Below are 23,337 nucleotides of genomic sequence, written 5' to 3'. Positions count from 1 at the left end.
GTTTTGAGAAGTGCAAGTATAGTTTACCCACATCAAAAATAAACACGACCCAGTCATGCTTGAATTTAAAAGGGTATGTTTATTGAACATACATCCATCTTGGTTGTTGTAATAAATGGCTTATGATCAGAACATTCAAAGAATATGTGCAAAACCACCTTACACACACTGGTGAAGACAGAAAAGTAGTGTCTTTGGCAAGATGCCCCTGATCTTGTTAACAAGCTATCTACTACATGTTAGTCAAATGTATGTACCCTTTAACACAACTTCAGGATAAGTCTCAAAAGAAATTAAATCTTTTCTCAACAGAAAGAAAAATAATACCCAGGATGAGAAAAAATAAAACAAATAAAGCTAATGATTTCACAAAAATGATAAAAGCAACTATTTGGTTCACAAGCATGTCACAGAATACTGTACACAATTTGAAAATATAAAGTGGTTTTGAAATTCTACACAGTTCCAATCACGCTCGAAGGATTCAACTGATATGAAAAATAGCTCATCTTTGTACTACATGTACCACAATTACACATTATTATTTTCTACCTCACAAATAGCAAAAAAAAACCAACAACATATAAAGCACATTAGATCATGTTCAGGCTTTGATGGGTAAAATTCAATCAGCTTATTCTCAAAAGAGAAAGTTTACATGTAACGATTCAACTTGTGCTTAAAGGTACTATTTTTTTTAGGAGACATCCTCTGTTATAATGCTTTCAGGTGCGAATATGTGTAAATCTGTGAGACTGATGGTTGCAACATTTGTGCTTTGCAGACACTGCAATGTGTGCAGGGTTCTCCAAAGAAAGACATCACAATGGCATGTAACATCTTTGCAATTTCCAGTTAATTTCAGAACGTGGGCGATCAAAAACGATGAATCAAAACAACTCCATTTGTAAAAGTTTCACACTCATGTTCATTATAGAAATCAGTGGCTTTTTTTTCTGGCACATTCATCATCAACCAACATCTATTACAGCTGCAGTGAGATTTGTAATTAAAGGGCAGATTTACGACATACAAGCTGAGAACCAGCTATTAAAAGGCATTTCAAACTGATGAGATAAATGAATGGAACCAATAAATGTTCTTACTTTAATAACACGTGGTCTTTGTTTTCTGTTTAGTGCATTATCATATTGCTTGTTCACCACATCCTGTGCCAAGAATGTTTCATCCATCATAAAAAAAAGACTTGCTGTTCAGAAATATCCTGTACCCTCCTTGATTATAATAGATATTCTACTATAGTTATTTTAGCAGCTTATCTGATTCTTAGTTTTTCTGTCTTTTCCACTGATAATTTTGGTTTATTTTTTCAGTTTCCAATCCTCTGTAACCCCAAGAGGTATATTTCCAATCACTAGGCTGCAATTGTTAGACATTTTGTTCTAAAATTGGCTGGTTGGGTTAAATAGTAATATTATGAATAATTTGTGCACAAACTTTGGGCATTTGCTCTACAATCATGACCATTATGTGTTGTGTGTGGGATAAATGAAACAAAATAAAGAAAACTTCAAAAAAAAAAAAAAAAAAAGGCAGCTTTGTTTTTTCTTTCCAAAAAGGTGAACTTCATATCTCAGATTAAATAGTATAAATGCAGAAGACTGATTGGATCACCCATTGGTCAAAACCATTTAAAAAACCATAATTTGTTATGTTATGTTGAATTCATGAATACCATAGCAGAAGAATGTTGCTAATATGAAAATCCAATACAAAGAGTGTAATCCTGTGTGCTCAGGATTTATGTTTTTATCATGTATAGCTGGTGAATGTGGAAATCTATTGAAATAACTGACACAAAAGTTTGAGGTCTGATGTTGCCCATTCTGGCTGTAATCTCTGAAAAGCTTCATATTCTTCTCTTAGTTACGGCTTAGTTACCTGCTGTCTCAGTGTCTCTCAGGGTTTCACTGATGCTTATCAATGTTAGTCAAATTTCTGCATTTTTTGGGTAGGCACACGCTACAAACATTCATTAAATTAAGTTTCAAAACAAAACAAAACAACTGTATATAAACCAACAAAGTGAATGTTGCATTCGCTACTGACAAATCACAGGGGTCCATATTCTTATAGATGTTGCAACAAAACCTTGAGAAGTAAATCATGTGCTGCGATTTAAGACTGAATTTATGGAAAAAAAACTACGCATTTTCTGTTCTGATTTTCTTTCAGCTAAAAGCTTCATTTATAAAGATAAATACATTTTGTGCAAAATAGGAACTGCTCACATGAAGATGTGTTAATGCACTTATACTTCTCTATCACTAGCAGGTCAGATAGAGAGCAACAAAAACAGACATAAGGCAGAGCGGTTTTTAAATCGCTGAAAAAGCACTTTAGAAGCATCAGTCTAACGGGACGTCCCACACAGTCTTGTTCTGGTGTCCCTGTACAGTATCGGCTTGCATAAACACACACATTGCACTCATCTGAAATGTTCCTGCTGTGTGTATTTTTTTACTACCTAGTTTCCTGCCTGCGGAGAAAGGCTTTGAAAAATTGTTGAAACTGGTTGCACGCGCTCGGTGAGGAGAGCTGCCTTCATCCCGAGCACTGAACGTCCTGTCCTGTCACAGCCTCAGCTATCAAGTCTTTGACGTGTGTCAGTAGCTTCCGTTGCATGAGCCACTGAAGGACTGTGTGTGCGTGTGTGTGTGCGTGTGTGTGTGTGTGCGCAGTGTAGTGAGTCTTACACCTATACACAGGCTATTAAAGGGCTTGCACTGCCCACATATAACCCAAAATACACAGGTTAAGGCCACTGTTCCAGTGTGGGGAGGAGCAGATTTTCTCAACCTTTCAATCTCATTCATTTCCAGTTGAGATTCCACTTCCTGCTCCCACACCTGTTTTATCTAAGATGTACACACTCATAACAAATACTCACTTTTAGACATAAAACACTTGCTCAGACACAAAAGCCTTTTCTTCCGAGCCTCCATATTCGGTGCCAAGTGCTCTCCTTCCCTCTGTGACGAAGGTGTGTTAACTGTTTCAGCCCTGCGGCTCAGTGCTGGTGCTGTGGTGCGCTCCCTCCTGCTCGCTGATGGTGTGGAGGAGGAGGCACACTGGAGGGTGGAGTGAGGCGCTGCCTATCTGGTGAGCTGGCTGAGGGGGTCCTGACGGCCCTCGTGCAGCCCGCCTCTCCAGCCCGCCCAGCGCCTGCTCCTCCTCCACACTGAAGGAGGCGCGATGGCCACAGCTGTCACAGAAGTCGCCGGCCTCCTCCCCCTCCTCCTCTTCGTCGTCGTCGTCATCTCCCTCGCGCCCCAGCAGGCTCTCTAGCTCCCTCAACTCCTTGCCTTCCTGGCCTGTCCCTCCTGCTCCGCTGCAACTGCCGCTCCCACGTGTGCCACACACGCACACCTCAATCCCAGAGTCCCCTGTAAATCGTCTCCTCCTTCCGTTGGGGAGGCGATCTTTGTCCTCAGAGCAACCCTCTGATAGGTCCTTCAGCAGCGGGTCCTTGCAAGAGTCTTCCCTACTTCCGCTTCTTTTCTCTTGGCTGATGAGTCCCTCCCTACTGAGCCCATCTGACAGCAGTATCATGCCTGAATCTTGTGCTGTCTGCATGGGCTTGTTGTCAGGCTTGGGCCTTAAGTCTAAAGTGGGGGGTTGTGGCTCCTCTAGGCTGGGTCTGCAGCACAGACTGTCAGAGACTGGGGGCACTGGAGTGGGCTGAATGGCTGGACAGTGTCCCTCCTGCTGCTCAGGAGACAGTGGACTAGAAGCCACTGAGGTTGGGCCTGTGTGTAAGGCACTGTAGGGAGGGGGAGGAGTAGGTGGCCGGTTGACCACCTCTTCATAGTCAGGCAGGAGGTAGTTTGGCAGAAACCCTGCGGAGAAAAAGATGAAAGAAAACAGCTCTGAGTGAAAACAGAAATACAATAAATTTGCATATGCACTGAAATAAATGTACACAACTTCAATTTGGAGTAATACATTAAGCAAGGCAAGCACCAATTATATGGACTGGTTTTGTTTTTTAAATACACAACATTGTCTGACCCCTGTATGATCGGAGTGCCCCAACTGAACTTCCTAGACCACTATTCAAGCATTCCCAAAGCCACGGGAGGAGAATGTAACAACAGTTGAGGTCAAAACAAGCTCATTTCTAGGTCAGTTCTGTGCTGAGGACCATTGCAGCAGTGTGTGAGATGGTGTTGCAACTCTGGCAAGGTACCAAGAGAGAAATGCTGGCCGTTTCCTGAAAACTGGGGCATGCAAACAGGGAAGGTACTGACGCTGTGTGAAACCAGGGATGGCTCCCAGCGCAAACATTACATTTGAGCCAGGCTCCACTGCTTTAACCTACTTTTAAGTTCCTCAGTTTGATGCAACTAGAAAACGACTGATTCAAAATTATTCATAAAAAAAACAAAACAATGTTTGTCTCTCCAAGAAACGATAAAAGAAGCTACTGGACTGCGTGAGACTGTCGCCTCTACAACAGACCTGACGCAGGTGTGAGTCGTACACTGCAGGTGGAAGGCTGAGCTGCAAAGCCTACACATTTAATGATTTTCTGTTCTTATCAGTAGATGTGCACTTGTATGAATTTACGTTTACCGAGTAAGGAAAAGTGCTTTTTTTTTTTTTTTTACAGCAAGGATTAATATGTGCAATTTGGTGATTCTTTTGTCTCTGAAAGAAACTGACAACTTTTCCAAGCTAAGATGTGTGGGAGAGAGGTAGATAGTAGGACCTCCCTTGAACAAACCACAGGAATTTAGAATTAAACAATTATAAATGCATTGTATTCACCAACTGACTGGACGACTTTTTCTGTATTTTCTTCAGTTTGTTGTTTATTATCATAATCAAGATTTTCTGTTGTTGGATTGATGATCGTTACACATTTATTATCAGTGCTCTGATTAATGCAGCTTTAAGTAGTTCTGAACAACTGCTATCAGTCATCAATAGAAATCATAAAGATCTTACTGAAGTAGAAGGGCACAGAGGGGTAGTTGTGTGCTTCACGGTAAGCGATGAGGTTTATCTCGTGCTGCCGCTGCTGTTGCTGCAGTCTGTGTTTGGTGCGGCGATGGTGGCACACACAGCAGCAGCTCAAAATGAAGATGATAGCCCACACTAACCAAAACCCTACAGGAAGAGAAAAATCAACACAAGACCTGTCACGTTTTCCAGTGGAACAACAATAACAACATGGAGAAAATGTAAATGTGACTGTTTTGCTTGATATTCTAAATGAACTCACACACGCTGATAAATAGTAAACAAGGAAGAATTGTGCTCTACAGTATCCATGCTGTTTAACTCTACTGGCTTGTGGTGATATAACAAAGTGCCTGCTGCTAACACCAACATATCACTGCAGATCACATACTGTCAACATCTGGTTCTATCATAGTGAATCATTCTTATGCTTGTATACCGTATGTATGTGGTGCATTTCCTGGCATATAGTCAATTTAATCATCATTGAACAGTCCAAGTCCGTTCTTATCTCGCACTGACAGATTTACAGCCTTTCCCATTTCTTTCTCTCTGAAGCAACCCCATAATTTACACCACAGTTGTATCACTAGTTCAACTCTGAGCTCTCTGCTTTCTCACTTAAGAGACACTTGTCATATTTGTAAATGTTCTGGTCCAACCGAGCAGGAAAATAAATGTTAAAAAATAATATGAGCCATTAATTTTGAAATGTTGAAATTTTGGAGGACGACAAACACAATTAAACTGAACTGCAGATGCGGTTCTTCTTTGTCATAAACAATGACAAGAACATCCCAGCACGGCTTCGCCATTTAGGAGCGTTCTATGCTTTTGTTTTTCCCCCTCGTATGGCATCAAGTCCTAATTTTCTCCAAATTAATTATTTGTGGTGCTGAGCTATCTAGAATCCAGTCTGAACAGCAGCAGCAGGGGACAAAAACCGAGTGAGGCTTCAAAAACGCCCCAGTTTATGTTAAAAGTGTTTGAAATAAGTGAACTGCCACTACGTCGACAAATAAAAAAAAAAAACTACTGGACTACAGTGCAACAAGGCCGCCTTCGTCTCTGGAAAATCAGAATATAAACTATAAAATCTGGTGCCCGGTACGGTGCATGTCTGTGCAATTTAACGTCCTCAATGCCTCATTACCAACTTCTTATCTTCAAGAGATGCCGACATATTGTCATGACTGCACCTTCAAAGTGATATGAGATCTTCTGTTCTCAGTTCTAAAGAATTAATTGTGGGCTTTTAGTACTTTATTGATGGCCATCAGCTCTGCTCTTTTACTACTGTGCAGTTTCTGAAAAAGCTGGGTTATATCTAAACTAGAAGGGAAAACCATGCCGTGTTCTTCCTCAGGTCATTAATAAATAGATAATGTTGTATTATGAAGATAAATAGATAATGTTGTATTATGAAGTTTGTATAAATAAGCTGACTCCAGTTTGAATGTTGCTTATTTCTAAGAACCTACACCAACTGAAATACGCCTCCTTTGTCCTTGAATCAACCTTTCCACTAGTGAGGACTGGAAAAGATCTGAATTACAGACATTATAAATCTCTTTAAAACCTAAATTTACTATTCATCATATTGTACAGCCCTATCAAAACATTTCCTGCAAATCTTTAAACAACATTCTGACATATCCTCGCAAACAATAAACTTTTTGTAACTTAAAATGGACACGACGTGACATGTTTGGCGCATTTTATAGATAAATGAACCCACATGTCAAAGTGTTCTTGCAACATTAAAGCACTTCTGAAAGTTTGTTCTCAGTCAAAGAACAAAACATAAAGGTAATTTTGAGGATGCCACATTATTTTTTTTTTTGAACAACTTTCAACATTTTTCTCTTATTTTCCAGGAACGATAAAGTAGCCTACAAAGTTCTGGCATCGCAAAAAAAAACATGTCCCAGTTCTCAGGATCAGTATTTCACCCCATATGTTCCATCCTATTCATCTTAGATGGGCTACTAAGTAGGTAATCACTATAGTTTAACATCACGATGGCTAATTCTATCAAATCCTGTGTGTTCGTGCCTATAAGGAGAGGGAGGGAGAAGAGGGGATACAGACCAGAGAGACAAACCGAGGAAAGAAAGGACACTTACACCAGAGCTCATAGTAGTAACTGCAGCACTGAGACTCTCCGCAGCAGTGACCGGACTCACAGATGTAACTCTGGTTGTTGACGCCTTCGCATTGCAGTAGGCTCTGCAAGACAAGCAGGAGAAACACTACTGTCACTTTAAAAAGGAATGCATCATCAACAGCTCAACTTTAAAAATAAATAAAACATCTCGAGGCATCTGGTTACGTTGTGCAGGGCCTATGAAAAAATAACCAAGCCCCCCAACCATGTATCAAGTTTTGTTCTTTAAAAACGATAAGTCACTCTGAGTGAAACTACATTTGTACATTTTGATTTTGTTTTCACATTGATCAACAGAGAATACTCTTTACTGTTTGTTGTAAAGTAAGAAAAAGTCATCTTGACATAAATTAAATACAATAACTGATTATGAAACTGAAAATATTCACCCTCGTTATGATGACACAAACTAAATCATCACTGGTTCAGCCGTCTGTTTTCAGATGTTATATAAGTTAAATGATGGTGTGTAATAAAATGAGTAAGTGATTCTACTGTAAATAAACCACATTATATACATGATGTTACTTTCAGCCACAAACAACACAGTCCAGCTGACTGTTCACTGAGCAAGAAGAAGAAAATGGTAAACTTTAAGTTTTCAAGTTTTTGTCACTTAAGCAGAGCAACCAATTTACTCAAAAGAACCTGCATTGCATTGAAAGGCCATCACAATTATGAACATTTGTAATTATGCATTATAATTAGTTCTGTACTCTTCCACATTTGTCATTTTTAATTCAGTTTCATTTGGTTTCAGTTGACTCATTTTTGATAATCCTTGCTTTACTTTATTTTCTTACATTTTGATTGCCCAGTCTGGTTGTTTCATGGTCCACTGGTAAAAAAAAACAAAATACTGGTAAAAACTTGCTACTAGACTACTAGAACCGGTGTTATCATCAGAGCACCATGTTCTCCCTGGCGTGGCTAAAATGTGGTTATAACTTGTTAAACTGATGGTACTCTTACACCTTCATTTTCAATACAAATAAAAACAACAGGACTTTTTTTGACTTGTCATGGTAGGAAAAGAACAGGTGTTACTAATGACGTTAACAATGGATCTGATCTTTTCAAGTGTCCCAGTAAGTTGGAACGATACCAGGACGCTGAAACTGAAGCAGCTAAATGGAATCCAGCCGTCATTAATTTGATTATTTACACCTGAGCTTTTCCTTCTGTGACATGTGAAAACTGTCTGTGGTGATTTCAACTGGTCTGGAGTTAATTCAATATGTACGTTTTTCTTCAGTTTACTGTAACATTCGCTGTGTCCCAATTCCATACATAATAACTCTAAGCTAGTTTTGAGTATGTAGTGTGCTGGAAAAGCAACAAAATAAAAGTATACTCAAAAACAGCCAATATGCATACAAAAAAATGCTTCATTTTTAAGTGTGCTATTAATTTGCACTGTTGCCCCACTGTTATTGCAACGCGTTAAGGACACTTACAGCTAAGAAAAATGTAACTTGAGAATGGTGGTGCAAGAGCGCCACAAATATCAAAAAACAAAGTAGTAAATCTTTAGTAAGACCGTTTCCTCTTTCTGACGTCTGATGGCATCGTTTCATATTTTTATAAAACGGTAGTAGACTAGTACACTGACTGCAAACATGATGTGTACAATCACTGTATGATATGAAACTGGGACAGACACATATTTCTACATACCTAACCCTGACCTTTGATTTAGAATAATTACCATAATACTAGTAGCCAACATTTATACTTAGCAATGGATGTGGTGCTAGCCACTTGTGCTGGTAAGCTGCTAGAGTTTCATCAGTGTTTAAGGCCCATATCGAGTGCACATATTTGAATCTCAGCCAGCACAAAACCACTCAGTATGTTGCACAATATCTAATCAACTATTTCAACTTAAAAGTGCAGCTGAGGCCTAATCAGAACTCGGAAAATGTCAGAAGATGTTCAGCTCAAACGGTCTACTTTCATCCACAATCAATAAGGCATCTGTCTCCACTCCAACAGTCTGTTTCATGTCTTTACTATCAATACGCCAAACTCTTGCCTCATCAAAAGTTAACTTTACAAAGCGCATTACTAATTTCCATCGCACCCATGAAAAGTTAAGTTGTGAAAGGACCCTGGCTAGACCATAATCAGATCAGATAGATCAGGATAGTGCCAAAAGACAAGGGAGCACTGTAATCAAAATCCTCTCATGAGAAAGGCCTATGGATTTTTCCAGGATGATCCCTCAGGTGTTTTCTTCTAGATCAGCTTAATGATTAGCTAGCCAAAGTTCTATATAAGGAAAGTTTTCTTTCTCCATAGATTACCAGCGTGGGTCCCAGATTAAAAGGCATGATGATCCAAGGTCCAAAAATCCTAGACAAGTCCCTCCACCTCATGGGTCATTATCCCACAGAAGAAAAAGTCAAACAGCTCTCAAACATACTCTCACTCTCTCTCCCTGCCTCCCTCTCTCTATATCTCTCTCTCTCTCTCTCTGTCCACCCTACCCTCACTCACACACACTCCCTCACCCCACTCCAATCCAGGCCCAAACAGCGGACAAGGATTGCTCTACGGAAATTTCCAAGCAGCAGCGGAGAGCGAGCTCCTGACTGGAGCGCTGCATGATAATAAGGCGCACAGAGTGGTGAGAGGTGTGTGCAAGTGTGAGGCAGGGAGAGAAGGGGCAAGAAAAGCACTGAGAAAGCCAGACGGAGAGCAGTAACGCAGGAATGATTCGTCACACACACACACACACACACACACACACACACACACACACACACACACACACACACACACACACACACACACACACACACACACACACACACACACACACACACACACACACACGTCCACTAGATCAGCACAAACCCAACTGCTGACATAAATTGTGGCCGCGGCCTCAACCCTTAGTGATGAATCACTTCTCAACAGCTGTTTTAACCTTATCAACTTGTTTGACATGTTTTAAAACTCAGCTGAACACAGAGGGATTTAATTCTCTGTGTAATAAACACACAATGTTCTGTTCCCCCTACTTTGTCTCTGATAAGTTCAGCTGTTTTCACTGACTGTTCTCCACCATATGCTCTCTGCTTGGCAGTCTGGGCCATTTTTGCAATTTGATACAGATAGGCATCTAGTTTGTTTGGGTCTTCGGCCTGGGCTGCATAAAGATAGCCAAGTACTGAAGGTGGAGGGAGAGTGTCGGGATTTCGCAAACAGTCGTTCACACACGCACACACACACACAAAAAAAAGTGCTCTAGCAGCTAATCTTCAACATGCATGTGACTCCACAAAATAAAACTAACTCGTGCTGCTGAAAATGGGAGGTGAAAGGTCTCGATGAAAGAGCTAAACCTGAGAACTTCTACGTCACCTGAGACCATCCCTGAGTAACTGTTATTTTTCACTTATCCTGTAGGATGCAGACAGTGACCGAGCAAAGAATCTGCACAGACTGGATTCCTCTGTCTCTCATCCAAGCAGGCAGCGATGAAACAATCCTCCTCTCTCATGCTATACTACCATATTAAAGGCGGATTTGGTTACCGTCCCAGAAATGAACACCGCATTAGAAAATAATAACCTTAATAATGAGAAGCTGTTGAAATGAGCAGACAATGAGACAATGTTCAAAATCCCCTGGTGACTATCGAATACTGATCCTGGAGAGAAGTGGCTGTGGTTATTAGTTAATTCTTGACTGCACAGTCAGAGCTGATCCACTTAGCACAGGCCCGTAGGACTTGGCAAGTTAGCTGATGCACATAAAGACCTCGTTGACCCCTTATTTATTATTCTGTCCTGCAACAAAGAAAGGTGCTCTTTCACAGTCATCAAGGTTATGCGAAACAAAACACTGCTGACGCGTTTGTTGCAACCGTTAATGCTGTACGTTCCCCCGAAGAATGTCTTCCGACTTTCAACGTCCAGAAGAGACAGTTGTCTCATTTTATCTCAGTGTCAGAACATACTGTATGTTTGCCAACAGCTAACGTTTCACTTTCAGATACAAGATTTGGACCAACGCCAGCTGTTAATATTAAATAACTACAACCTAGCTTTGATACAGCACTGCTACATAAGAACTACATAAGAGTTAACACTGACCAGCAGTGTAGCTTCAGGCAGGGCTAAACATAGTAGTCATGAGGATGACGTAGATCCACTGACCATCATCTTCTCTGCTGGGGTTAGCATGACAACTATATCTATAACTATACAATTTCATTCACTGTTTCACTAATATTAGTTTTACTAATGACTGAATTAACACTGAAAGTGTTGACATGTTAAGGATGCTGACCCTATGCTTATGTTTCCCTGATTAAGGGAGACTTATTAAAGTCCTCCTCCACTCAAAAACGTGTTTGGCTTTTTGTTACTTCAGTTGGATGTTTAAGCTTCTCTGTGCAGAATGATGTACATGTGCAGAGTTTGAGACTAGAAACTGTTTTCACATTCATCTGCTGAAAGTGGAAAGTGTCTCTGTACTCACTGAAAATCTGATATTAAGGGGCACACATACGAGCATGATTTGTAACATCGCAACTACATTGGAGCCAGTCGTGGTCCGATATATAACTTACACAAGTGTGATGTGGAAACTTGTAGCTTCCAGTGTACAAACACTGAGAATGAACTTTTCAGTGAAGTAAGAGACATCTTGTATCCAGCAGATAAACTTTTGAAATGAATATTTGCAGATTCATAGATTCTAGATTTTTTTAAATGAGGGAGAAGAAGATGTAATTTTAAGGTAATTTGTGGAAAAAAACATATCAGACATTTTATTATTCCATGCAGAGTATTCTTATTTACTTTACAACATGTCTGGAGGGGCTCTTTAACCTTTTTTTAAAAAATGTTTTTGCACTTAAGAGCTTGGTATAAGATCAAAGATGAACAAAAGTCAGGCTGGGGACCATCACTCTTATAGCTTATCCTCAATTTTTTATCAAAAAGCAAAACAATACCTATGCTTTTAAGGTGTGTGTGATGGTGAGTGACAAGGGTCCTTGGCTTGGCCCATGATATCATGTGACTGTAGTAGTTAACTCAGCTTTACAAGCTCTTATCCAACGTATCAGGTAGGGCTGTGTGATATGACGATATATGTCGTGTGACGATGGAAAAACGTCTATCATTTCATATTATGCTCTACTGTTTATTTCACTGTGTTGCAAAGCACACGGCACGAATGCAGGCAGGAAGTTTGCATGAAAGCAACACAAACAAACAGAGGAGAGTGAACGTGACACAGAACAGAGTAATTCTGAACAGAAGGACTCCAACCAGTAATGTTTTATATTTTGTTACATGCTTAATTGAAAATTCGCACAAAGGTTCTAAATAAAAGGAGGAAAATAATCAAATATGAGTAAGGACTTTTCCATGTAGTCATTTTATATACACTATTTATTCACACAGAAAATGTGCTTTATTATGTGTATTGTTATCTGGATATGAAATGACCTATATCGGGATATAAGATTTTGGTCATATCACACAGCCTTAGTTTTAGGTAAAAAGCCAAACCATTAAGCGTAATGTTTTTATAGTCTTTTGGTTTTTTGTTGCAGCTATAAACAGCTGTGTAAAGAAACAGAAGAAACAGCTGCAAACTTTTTGAGGTAACAGCCCCCTGATACATCACGGTGATTGAGTTCATATCAGCTGGAAAGTACAAATTTTTGACTTGTCAAGATCTGAAATATTATGGGCCTTATAGCTGTACTGACAGAAATCTACATATGAATCAAGTTGTAGTTATGATTTAGAAAGGGTCAGACTGGAGTTATTGTTCATCTTGAAAGCCATATAGTGGATATAGTGAACTTTCTTGAAAGGAGTTTGCAAAGAGAAGATGTAGCCCTGAGCGACGTGATGTAACTCAGCTTCACAGGCAGAAACAAATGACATAGCCTACATTCACTGTTCCCCGGCATAGTTTTATCCAGATACTGCATGTGATAACAATGGTAGCTGGAATTTTTACCCTAGGGAAAAAAACCAAACATCAAAAACCCATCTTGGTCTATTATTTTCTGACCTTTGTGCCTTGATATCTTAGCAAAATTCTTGGACAGCAGAGGAACTTGAAACTTCAGCACTTTTGTGGGCCTCAGAGATATCTTGGCACATTCGCTACTGATAAAACAAACAAGCTGTTATCTTGTATGAAAGGACTGACCAGGTCCTGATATGGTTTTCTCACTGCTTTCTCACGATGACTGGAATGACCAATAGCTAATAGATACAGTAATGACAACACAACACTGTTGATGTTTGATATGCTAGATTGCCCAGAAAATCTTTGGAATTCTGTGTCAGCTGATCATTTCAATTTGTTTTAGCTCATGAAGAAGTACTTCTGGTGCATCCTTGAGTCTGTAATAAGTGAGAATGCAGACTGTTGTTGCTGCACCTCTTTACTCACACCACTGTAGACAAAAATGCCTGCTACAACACAATACTAAAACTGCAGTGCCTCCACATAGGCATAAGTAGAAGTTCCATAGTCATCTAGTGAAGCAACCCAATATTTGCTTTGTGTGTGTTTTTAAACATTTGTATTACGCATCACTGGCTCACCAAAAATGCACTATATAATTTCCCCAAATGTGAAATTCAAATACTGAACAGTACCAGATGCTGACTAATAACATCAAACTGCCCACTCAAATTACACGTGGTAAACAATATATAATGTTACAATGACTGCAGGTCTCCAGAATATGTAACTTTGCATCTAAAAGGCAATAACACACTTATTTTGATTCATTCCTGGCTGTGAATTTCGATTTACGTTGCTGCACTGCGACTAAGAAATTGCATTCTGACCCACTAGAAATAATCAAGAATGCTATTTAAGTCACATTTACAGCTATTTATTATCTTTGGAGCTGTACATCAGTACAATGTGTTATAAAAATGAAAGGGGGAAGCTGAAGCCTGTGGTTCATTTTCTATAATACAGAGGAAGCTACCTTTAACACTTAGAAATATTGTTCTTCATTTAAATGTGTTCATTTACATAAAGGCTATAAGTATCAGATGGCCTAATGACTGGGAAGGAAGTGATTATAACGTCATTATGAACTAATTGACAACTTATTTTAACACTATCTTCACACAGGTTCGTCAGCATAATTAATGTAAATAACTCAGACAATAACAGCTATTACGTGTTTCTCTGGTAAAGATAATTACAAAAGTCATGTGCCAATTAGTTGTTATGTCTACTTGTGTGGCGGAATTCATACCTGAATTACTGCTTCTGTTGTTTATGCAACTCATTTCTGGCTAAAATGTCAACCTTCTACCATAAACACAACACATCAGAGCGAGGCCCTGACTCCCGGCTGTCACTTTACTTCAACAGTGCTAAGTGCGTTAGCCACCGCAGCTAACCAGCCAGGCAAGCGTGCTATCATCTCTCTTGACAGGACAGTACAAGTTAAAGCTAGCTAATATCTCATGACAGCCGGTATACTATACTGCAGGTACGCTTGGGCTTACTGTTAACAAGCTAATAAATGTGTGGACACTTTGCTAACTTAACCGGATAGCTAACTAGCTAGTGAAGACACTTTGCTAACTTAGCCGGATAACTAGCTAGCATACAGCCCTTGTTTTTGACTGCTTACCCTCTCTGCTGCGGACTCGGTGGGGGTGACAGAGCCGACAGCGTGCAAAAACAACCCCATTTTGAGAGCCGACCATACGCCTCTCATTCCTCCAAAAAAGTTGCTACAGCTACGGCAAAACCATACGCACGCAAACACTGTTGTTCACAAACTGTGTCCGAGTATCCTCAACTATTCCTCGGCCCGTGTCGCGCTGAGAGGCCGCTGCATGCGCCGCCTCCTCTGCGTCCTGGACATTTCCACAAGGCACGGTGCTGGCGCAACCGGTTGCCGTCGGTGGCACTGGCTCATACAGCTGTTACACAAGCTGCTCCTCCAGCACGGGGACGCAGCCTCGGTCTGCTGGGTGTGGCGTGGTCACCTAGACCCGATCCATGTGCGCAACGTGAGGGGCGTTCAGTTGCGTGGATCGCCACTGGTTTTGCGGACTGGACAGCGATTGGACAGTCCGGGCCAGCTGGGGAAGAGGCTGACCAATCACTGATCGGTGCGTCTGTGGTGCATGGCCTTGTTGTCTTCCTGGGTTCATCTTCTCCAGGCTCTGGTTTGTGGGACCAGATCTCATCTGTACCCTTGATCCAAGTTATTAGTTTATAGTTGTGTTTTAATATACCGCATTCAATATAAAAGTGATTAAAAAAAAAGATGAGAGAGAGAAAAAGTTGCACATTGCACTAAACATGGAGAAGCAGGTGTCAGTTTTTATGCTCCACATATCTGGAACAAACTCCCAGAAAACTGCGAGTCTACAGCAACTCTGTTCTTTTAAACAGCTGTCTTTTATTAAACCAAATTTGAGGCTTTAGATTAATATCTTACTGGACTGTGACTTAAACACCCGTTTTATCTGTCTTATTCTACTTTATCTTATTTTTATTTTCTATTTAACTCTTTTAAAATTGTACTTACAACTTTTTATATTGTCTTTTGTTGCTTTTACATTTTGTCTTGATGCAGTTTATGTTTTATGTAAAGCACATTAAAATGCCTTCTTGTTGAAATATGATATACAAATAAACTTGCCTTGCCTTACTTGACACCAGTCATATTTGTATACTTAGTTCGATACAAGTTCACCACTCAGCTTATACTGTAATATCTTCTCACTTCAGACTAAAGCTTGGAAACAGTCCTAACACATGACAAGATCTGCTATTACCTTTGAATGTTTTATTTCAATTACTCATCTTTCATAAAATAAACAGTAACAGACATCTCCTATATTAAAATGTTTTTAAACGGCCAGTACATTCAACTTGCTGAAGCCCATTTTTTTCACTCATCCCTAGTGGTATCTAGCCCTTGGTGGAATTTCATTTCATTTGTAAAACTCAACAGCAACCACCGACCTTACTGTGGAGAGTTTTCAGTTGAACTACTTTCTACTGAAGTAACTGTTTTAAGAAAAATGTTTTTTTGTATTATATTGGGGTAGTGGCAGAAGTTTCAAAGGACAGATATCTAAAAACCTTTGCACAAACAATTAAAACTATCCAGAGGGCCAGATACCACTAGGACTAAGTGAGAAAATATTGACTTTGTGAATTGGGAGAACCTTCTCATTTAATCTGTAAAGTAAAAGCGCATTCAAGTCAAACAGGCGTGTCTAGCAGTAAAACATCCCTAAAGATGACAGTCTGCATGTAACTGCAGTTTCCATTGTCAACATTCATCAACATCATGATTATTTTTCTATAAAACCATAAAATGTGTCATGGTGATTGGCAAATCATCACCAGTCCCTTTCACAAGGCTCCCTGTATGGTATGCCTAAAAGACTAAACACTTCCTTCTCTGTAGGTGTGGGAAGTGGAGTGCCACCATGCACCTTCAAGCTACCTTGACGCACCACGCCTTCGTTAAGAGAGTGCTCAGATAAGCTCATGTTTTTTGTCTTTGCCATGGCCCTCATTGAGCGGTTGAAGTGCGCCGACCCGGTGAAATACATGACGGCACAGGCAAACTCATTGTAGGGCACCACGATGACGTCCAGCCTGCGATGGCGGTGGCCTGGTCCTGGCAAGCGGCACACACCCATGTATTTTTTCTGATCTCCATTCTCCTCGTGGCTCACCAGGTCATCTGTCAGAAACCCTTAGAGAAAAAACAGTTGTTGTTCTGAGTATTTCTTTGAAAGAACACAAACCTCTGGATTACGTGAGAAAATCATTTCTTACTTAAATGTGATAGAGCTTACCACTGTCATGGAGGATCTGCAACACTTTGCTGAAAATGCCCTTGTGGGACTTTCCGTCAGGGTGAGATATAAGTACATCAACATCTCCACATGTGGCTTTTCCCCGGCGGTAGGAACCACATGCCATTGCCACCAGGCCCGGCTCTATGGCCAGAGCAGCATCCCTCACCTGCACATACCCAGAAAAAATAAATCAGGTAAGACCTTTACCTTATTATATTACAAACTAGAGGCTGTGTCGTCTATCTACGAGCACCTAGAAGAAGATACTCTGTCCTTCGTGATAAGGTAGGTTCCCATTTCACTGATAGCCACCATTCTTGTTAAAGGGGACCTATTATGGTTTTCCTTATTTTCAGTCGTATATATAATGTTACATTGTCGGATGTTTATATTAAAAGTGGCCAATGTGTCAAATAATGAGGTAAACATATGTAGAAGTAATCCCTGTAAGCAAAAAGCATCGGCTTCAGACTGATTCTGAATACTCTGTTTTCATCGTGTTTTGGGGGTATCATGCCAAGCCATGACTCAAGTTGTGCTGGCACTCTGTGAGTGTTTTTCCATTACACAGCACCGCAAAGTAAAATAAGTTGTTTACCTGATGGGAGGTGTGCTGGTCGTCTGCAGCTCTTCATCAAACATCATCATAACTGTGGCAGTTTCTGCTTGTACTATTCCTCCCTGCATTATTTCTAAGTGATCCACTGAACAAAGAGCTCCGAATATCTCCATATGTTGTTCTGTCGCCCCGGTTTTCAGTGCCACCGACGAAGCTCCACATTTATTTCCTGTATATTCTTCACAATAAAAGTCCCCTGTTATTTAGTCATTTAAAAGCTTTTAATATGAAGCAGTAAAGCAGGAAATGTTGGGATTTCATCGGTGGCAACTGAACACGACTCTGAAACAGCTGCCCCTTGGTAGGCTTCTGGAAAGCTGGCCAATCAGAACAGAGTGGGCTTATCGGGAGGGGTGCCTTAAAGAGACAGGAGCTAAAACTGCCTGTTTCAGACAGAGGCTGAACTGAGGGGCTGCATAAAGGGCCAGTATAAGATAAATAAGGAGTTTTCTGAACTGTGAATCATGCAAAGCTACTCTAGTGGAGTCTCAGAATAAAAATATAGAGCTGGAAATGAGCATAATATGTCCCCTTTAAAGTTTCTTTTTTTTAATACTTAGCTCCTCAAAAATGCAAAAGCATACTTTTTATTTTGTATTTTCTCCTCCTGTGTCCCCCCTAATGGCAAACAAGTAGCCCTCTACCTGTTCCCAGCCAAATACTGGGAGGTAAGCTTGCTAAAGCATCACATATTATTTTGACAAGCCTGAGGGAGTACACATGCTTTAGTCATCTATCTCATGTGCACTTTCTATCTGGCAGCTTTGGAGGAAAAAGAAAATCCAAGTAATACTATATGCAAACAACTAGCGTAGTACTCAGCGCTCTGGAGTGAACAGGTATCTGGCTAACTTAAGATGCAGCAACTTTCAAGAGTTAGTTTTCCCCTCTGGGATGCTCCACTTTGTGAGAATACAGTCTGGTTTTCCCATTTTCAAGCAGCAAAGGAAAGCTGACACAAACTTTTTCCTACTTCAAGCCTTTTGCCTCCAGATTTCTGAGGGTCAGAGGAGGAATCTTTTTCAGATATCACACCTCTGAGTAAACCTGACTAAACACACTGAAGTTACATGTTGGTATTGAGACAAATGGGGGTGCATTACCACTTTCTCAATGGCTGCGGCTTCTTCTCTGGGCATTCTGTCAAGAAAGTCGTCGTAGTGCTTGAGTCCTATTTTCTGAGTGTTGTTCAGGTGGGCTTTTGTGCGGATGTCCTCCAAAGTGCGAAATCCCTAATAAACAAATAACAGTTTTAAGAAATGTAAAGAATATCTTTAGAATATCCAAGCTTTCACTCTAGACATTTTTTTTATTATCTGGCATATCATTTAGTATTAGTGTAGGTACAGGAGCTAAACAAGTTTTGCTAATTAACTAGCATCAAGACAAAAATGGCATCTGGGCCATGTGTGGTGTTTGATATCATCCCTCAACCTGATGTCCAGTGCAGGTTCTGAGTTCAGCAACTCATATCAAACACTCACATTAACATACCTGTAGTATTTTGAATGTGTGCGTGCCTCACCTGTTGATACCATAACTGTGCAGTCTTAGCTCCTGCACCCCAGATGTTAGTAAAAAGCTCCAGTACTGGCACAGCATCTCCAATGTGATCTAACTTCCGCAGGTGACCACTTTCCATTATTTCATCAATTTTGTCGGCCATGCGTTTTCCAATCCCTGGGATCTGACAAGCCTCCTGAAAGCAATGAAAAATGTCTCCTGAAAAATGTTCTGATTAAAAAGGGAACATAAGACAAATAATCCCTGAAAAGAATCTGCATACTTTATCATCCAAAATAGAGTACTTTCTGTACTATACACAATATTGAAACTACTGACAACATTATATGAAATGTATCTGCATTAAGTTACCTGATATGATGTAACAGGCTTGTGGTAGCTCTTCAGTGCGTTCACAGCCTTGGAGTAACTCAGTGCCCTCCACTTGTCTCCTTGGTGTGTGTAAGCCTTGGCCAGCACTTCTAGTTTGTCTGTAATGTGCTTGTTGAAGTTATTAGTTTTGGACTGAGAGGAATGGGCGCAGACCCACTTCCCTGAGACCGGCTTCTGAGCAGCAGAGTCTGGACCGGGATTGAGGCTGAGGCTAGGAGTCTCCTCTTTGTGTTGCTGGCCAGTGATGAGAGCTTCCAGGTCACTTTGAGAGACGCCGTCTTCTTCCCCTCGCACTTCCTCTTTGCTTTCTAGGACTGTCTGAGAGTAGGAAAACTATAATGACAATTCCAACATACACAGAGTTGGTGTTGTTATGTGTTCAGGTTTTACTTTTTGTTCCTCACTGCAGTGCTTATTTAGAGAATGAACAGCTTGATAACTGACACAAGAAACCTGGTAATAATTGTGTTTTCTACATGTCAAGGCAACTTACCATGTGTACGGTTTCCTCTTGCTTGGTTTGATCAGACACTGGCTCTACAATAGTTTCTGCAACAGGCTTATCATTCAGCAAGTCTTCTTTCATATTTTCATGTTGTGTTTCAGAGTCCCTAAGAGGAGAGAACATTTAAACATGGAATAATTGGTGACACTTAATTTTTGAATATATACCCACTTTTTCAATGTCAACAGTTTTGTAAATATTTGAATTTTAGGTGCTAAATGTGATGTATAGGTGAGAAGTAGTTACACTTTCACTGTACTGCAGTGCTGTCTTATCTCCCTTCCTCTCTACCCTCTGACTTCAGGTACAGATCAAAGTTGTGTCATCTGCAGAAATTCTTGGATGACTCGGCTATTGTGGGCTGTATCAGTGGAGGACAGGAGGAGGAATACAGGGGGGTGGTTGATAAATTTGTGAGGTGATGTGAGCTCAACCACCTACAGCTTAACATCACAAAGACTAAAGAGCTAGTCATGGACTTCAGGAAGCAGAGAATGCTGCCAACTCTTTTCTCAATCAGGGGGGCTGATGTTAAGGTGGTTAAGGATTACAAGTACCTGGGAGTATACATTGACAATAAACCGGACTGGTCTAGGAACACAGACGCTGTGTTCAAAAAGGACCAGAGTTGACTCTTCCTACTGAGGAGGCTCAGGTCCTTCAACATCTGCAGGACCGTGATGTGCATGTTCTACTACTCAGTAGTGATGAGTGTCATCTTCTATGTGGCAGTGTGAAGCTGTGCAGCAGGGTGAAGGCAGCTGATGCCAACAGACTTAACAAGCTTATTAAGAAGGCTGGTTCTGTCCTGGGAGTCAAACTAGAGACTCTGGTGGATGTGTCTGAGAGGAGGATGCTGCAGAAACTTCTCAGGTGGTGGATCAGTTTAAATACTTGGGGTCAACTGTTCAAAGTAACGGGGAGTGCAGAAGGAGGTGAAGAGAGTGCTGGCAGGGTAGAGCTGGTGGAGAAGAGTGATTTGCAACAGAAGGGTACCAGCAAGAGTGAAAGGGAAGGTTTACAGGAGAGTAGTGAGACCAGCTATGTTGTATGGTTTGGAAGTGGTGGCACTGATGAAAAGACAGGAGGCAGAGCTGGAGGTGGCAGAGTTGAAGATTTTCATTGGGAGAGACAAGGATGGACAGGATAAGGAATGAGTATATTAGAGGGACAGCTCAGGTTGGACAGTTTGGAGACAAAGCGACAGGTGAGATTGAGATGGTTTAGACATTTGCGGAGGAGAGATGCTGGTTATATTGAGAGGAGGATGCTAAAGATGGAGCTGCCAGGCAAGAGGAAAAGAGGAAGATGCAGAGGACAGGAAGAGATGGAAACAAATGCTCCGCTGTGGTGACCCCTAACGGGAACAGCCAAAAGAAGGAGTTGACGTAGTGTTTTGATTTGACTATAAATGTCTTTCTCTACCACGTGTTTCTGTTGCATTGAGCATGTTAGTGGCACAAGGATTTCCTTCGGGATTAATAAATTTCTTTCTTATCTTCTCTTCTCTTCTCTGTACTGTGAGTGAAAACAACACTGATGGAGTGCATGCACTGACATGTACAAGTCTATATCAAAGACTGGAAACATCACGAGACATGTATACACATAACAACAGCTTTCAGACGCTAGCATTCTACTTAAGCAATATTAAGTCATTAACCTCTTGGGTAAAAGAAGACTGTAGCTGGCTTCATCCAGCAGTTGTTTCTCACTGATGCACAAGCTCAACCAAGTGCATTTCACCAGTTGGACTCCAGAGGGCATGCAGTCCACCTTCAGTAATCGCAGAGCCCTGCCACTGTCCATGTTGTCATCTACCACAACGTGAGTGACACCGGGACACAGTGAACTCGCCGTCTGTCCTCCATTCTGATGAATTTGTCTTTGGAAGATCTGACATCTGGCATTTCCTATTCCAGCAGTCAGGATGTACACTGTGACACCATTAAAAGTGTTTCCTAAGACAGAAGAAGAGAACGAGTTATAAAAATCAAATGTGTTGCATTGTCTGGCTTCTACTTTGGTGTAATCAGTATTGCACACACATAAAGTAGCAACCTGTGATATCACATTCATCAGGTTTCTTCTTTAAAGGGGGAGCTTCCTTTCCCTGAAGAACTCTGGCTCTTTTAACTTTGGGGAAAGCTTTCATGATTCCGTGGCGAGGTTCCATCTTGTATGTTGAAGGGGGGAGCCAGTGGCCTGTAGGAGAATTATGAAGTTATTCATAACTTTGCTGATGGAATCCACCCAAAAATCTGACATATAAGCTGTGTATTAATTGCACACTGTAGACTTTTTCTAATATTGAGTATATAGTGTGTTCACACTAGAAAACAGGCTGAACTTAAGTATTAAACTTTGGGATTTCTTTGTCTGTTTATTGTGATTTCTTTTTATTTTTTGAATTTGGCAGTAGTTTTTAAAAGTTACAATTTGACAGTGATAGTGACAGTCAAAGTATAGAAGTATTATCAGCAACATTTATTTGAGCATCAAAAGTTAAAGTATGCAAAAGGAATGGCCACCTGTATTATATTTAAGGTATGCACGATATTAATCTGCAAATGTAAAGTACTAATAACGCTAGCTGTCAAATAAATGTGGGCTAGTAGAGTAAAAAACACAATGTTTCTCTCTATATTGCAGTGATGTAAAAGTATAGCATAAAATGAAAATACTCAGGTTAGGTAACTCACAATTGTATTTACAGTAAGTACAATAGTTAAGTAGATGTACACAACCACAATTTGATTGATATCTGTCGTGTTGTACAATTTCCAGTATGTCAAAAGTTAAGTACGTGCATTACTCGTTCAGTTGCTGCCATAGATGCACTGTCAACATGAATGTGTGCCTTCTGTTATTGGTATGGAAGATAGTGAGAGCTGTGGATTTTAATAATACAGATATCCAGCTAGCAGACCGCAATTTATCCTGTCCCATAATGAAATAGACTGAAAAATCAATCTTTGTTGTCACAGTTTGCATTAGCTATCTTTAGCTTGCGCTAACGTTAGAAACAGCAAAAAGTCGGCATTTACATTGTTTCACTGATCTTTTTCACTAAACATATAAATTACGCTTCAATGCGTTTCCAATATTTCCAAATATAACTGTACATTTGAAGCTAAATTCTCTTTAAACAGTAATGTTTTGGCTCTTACCCCTGTTCAGACGGAACCATTCATATAGAAAACATAAAAGACGGACAACATTCCATTCAAATGTATCACTTCCGGGTTAATTTGTTTGTTGTTAAAATGTTTCTATTTCATACCATAGTTTATACCCCAAATCTTCATTTCACATTACGCAT

The 23,337-nt window shown here is 40.4% G+C and overlaps 2 protein-coding genes across 5 annotated transcripts; both read right to left on the bottom strand.

Moving 5' to 3' along the window:
- Window positions 1-59: 59 nt before the first annotated feature.
- Window positions 60-15,201, bottom strand: wbp1lb (WW domain binding protein 1-like b). Of its 2 annotated transcripts, none has more exons than XM_067583911.1 (4): window positions 14,796-15,201; window positions 7,113-7,215; window positions 4,972-5,133; window positions 60-3,860 (listed from the first exon to the last, which is right to left on the bottom strand). In XM_067583911.1, the coding sequence occupies exons 1-4, from the start codon at window positions 14,880-14,882 to the stop codon at window positions 3,019-3,021; spliced, it is 1,194 nt and encodes a 397-aa protein (XP_067440012.1). In that variant the 5' UTR covers window positions 14,883-15,201; the 3' UTR covers window positions 60-3,018. The 2 variants fall into 2 exon arrangements, with proteins under 2 accessions (XP_067440012.1, XP_067440013.1); XM_067583912.1 differs by lacking the exon at window positions 14,796-15,201 and adding an exon at window positions 9,460-9,870.
- Window positions 15,202-15,950: 749 nt separating this feature from the next.
- Window positions 15,951-23,275, bottom strand: poll (polymerase (DNA directed), lambda). 3 transcript variants are annotated; one of them, XM_067583897.1, is made up of 9 exons: window positions 23,186-23,275; window positions 22,077-22,220; window positions 21,679-21,976; window positions 20,004-20,121; window positions 19,490-19,843; window positions 19,140-19,313; window positions 18,718-18,846; window positions 16,993-17,161; window positions 15,951-16,889 (listed from the first exon to the last, which is right to left on the bottom strand). In XM_067583897.1, exons 2-9 carry the CDS (start codon window positions 22,189-22,191, stop codon window positions 16,528-16,530), a joined length of 1,719 nt encoding a protein of 572 aa, XP_067439998.1. In that variant the 5' UTR covers window positions 22,192-22,220; window positions 23,186-23,275; the 3' UTR covers window positions 15,951-16,527. The 3 variants fall into 3 exon arrangements, with proteins under 3 accessions (XP_067439998.1, XP_067439999.1, XP_067440000.1); XM_067583898.1 differs by having other exon boundaries at window positions 19,490-19,828; XM_067583899.1 differs by lacking the exons at window positions 21,679-21,976; window positions 22,077-22,220; window positions 23,186-23,275 and adding an exon at window positions 20,262-20,371.
- Between the last annotated feature and the right edge of the window lie 62 nt (window positions 23,276-23,337).

Source organism: Thunnus thynnus, chromosome 3, assembly GCF_963924715.1.
Source record: "Thunnus thynnus chromosome 3, fThuThy2.1, whole genome shotgun sequence".
Lineage (NCBI taxonomy): Eukaryota > Metazoa > Chordata > Actinopteri > Scombriformes > Scombridae > Thunnus > Thunnus thynnus.
Note: the sequence above shows the minus strand (reverse complement) of the source record. Positions and strands in the feature narration are given on the sequence as shown.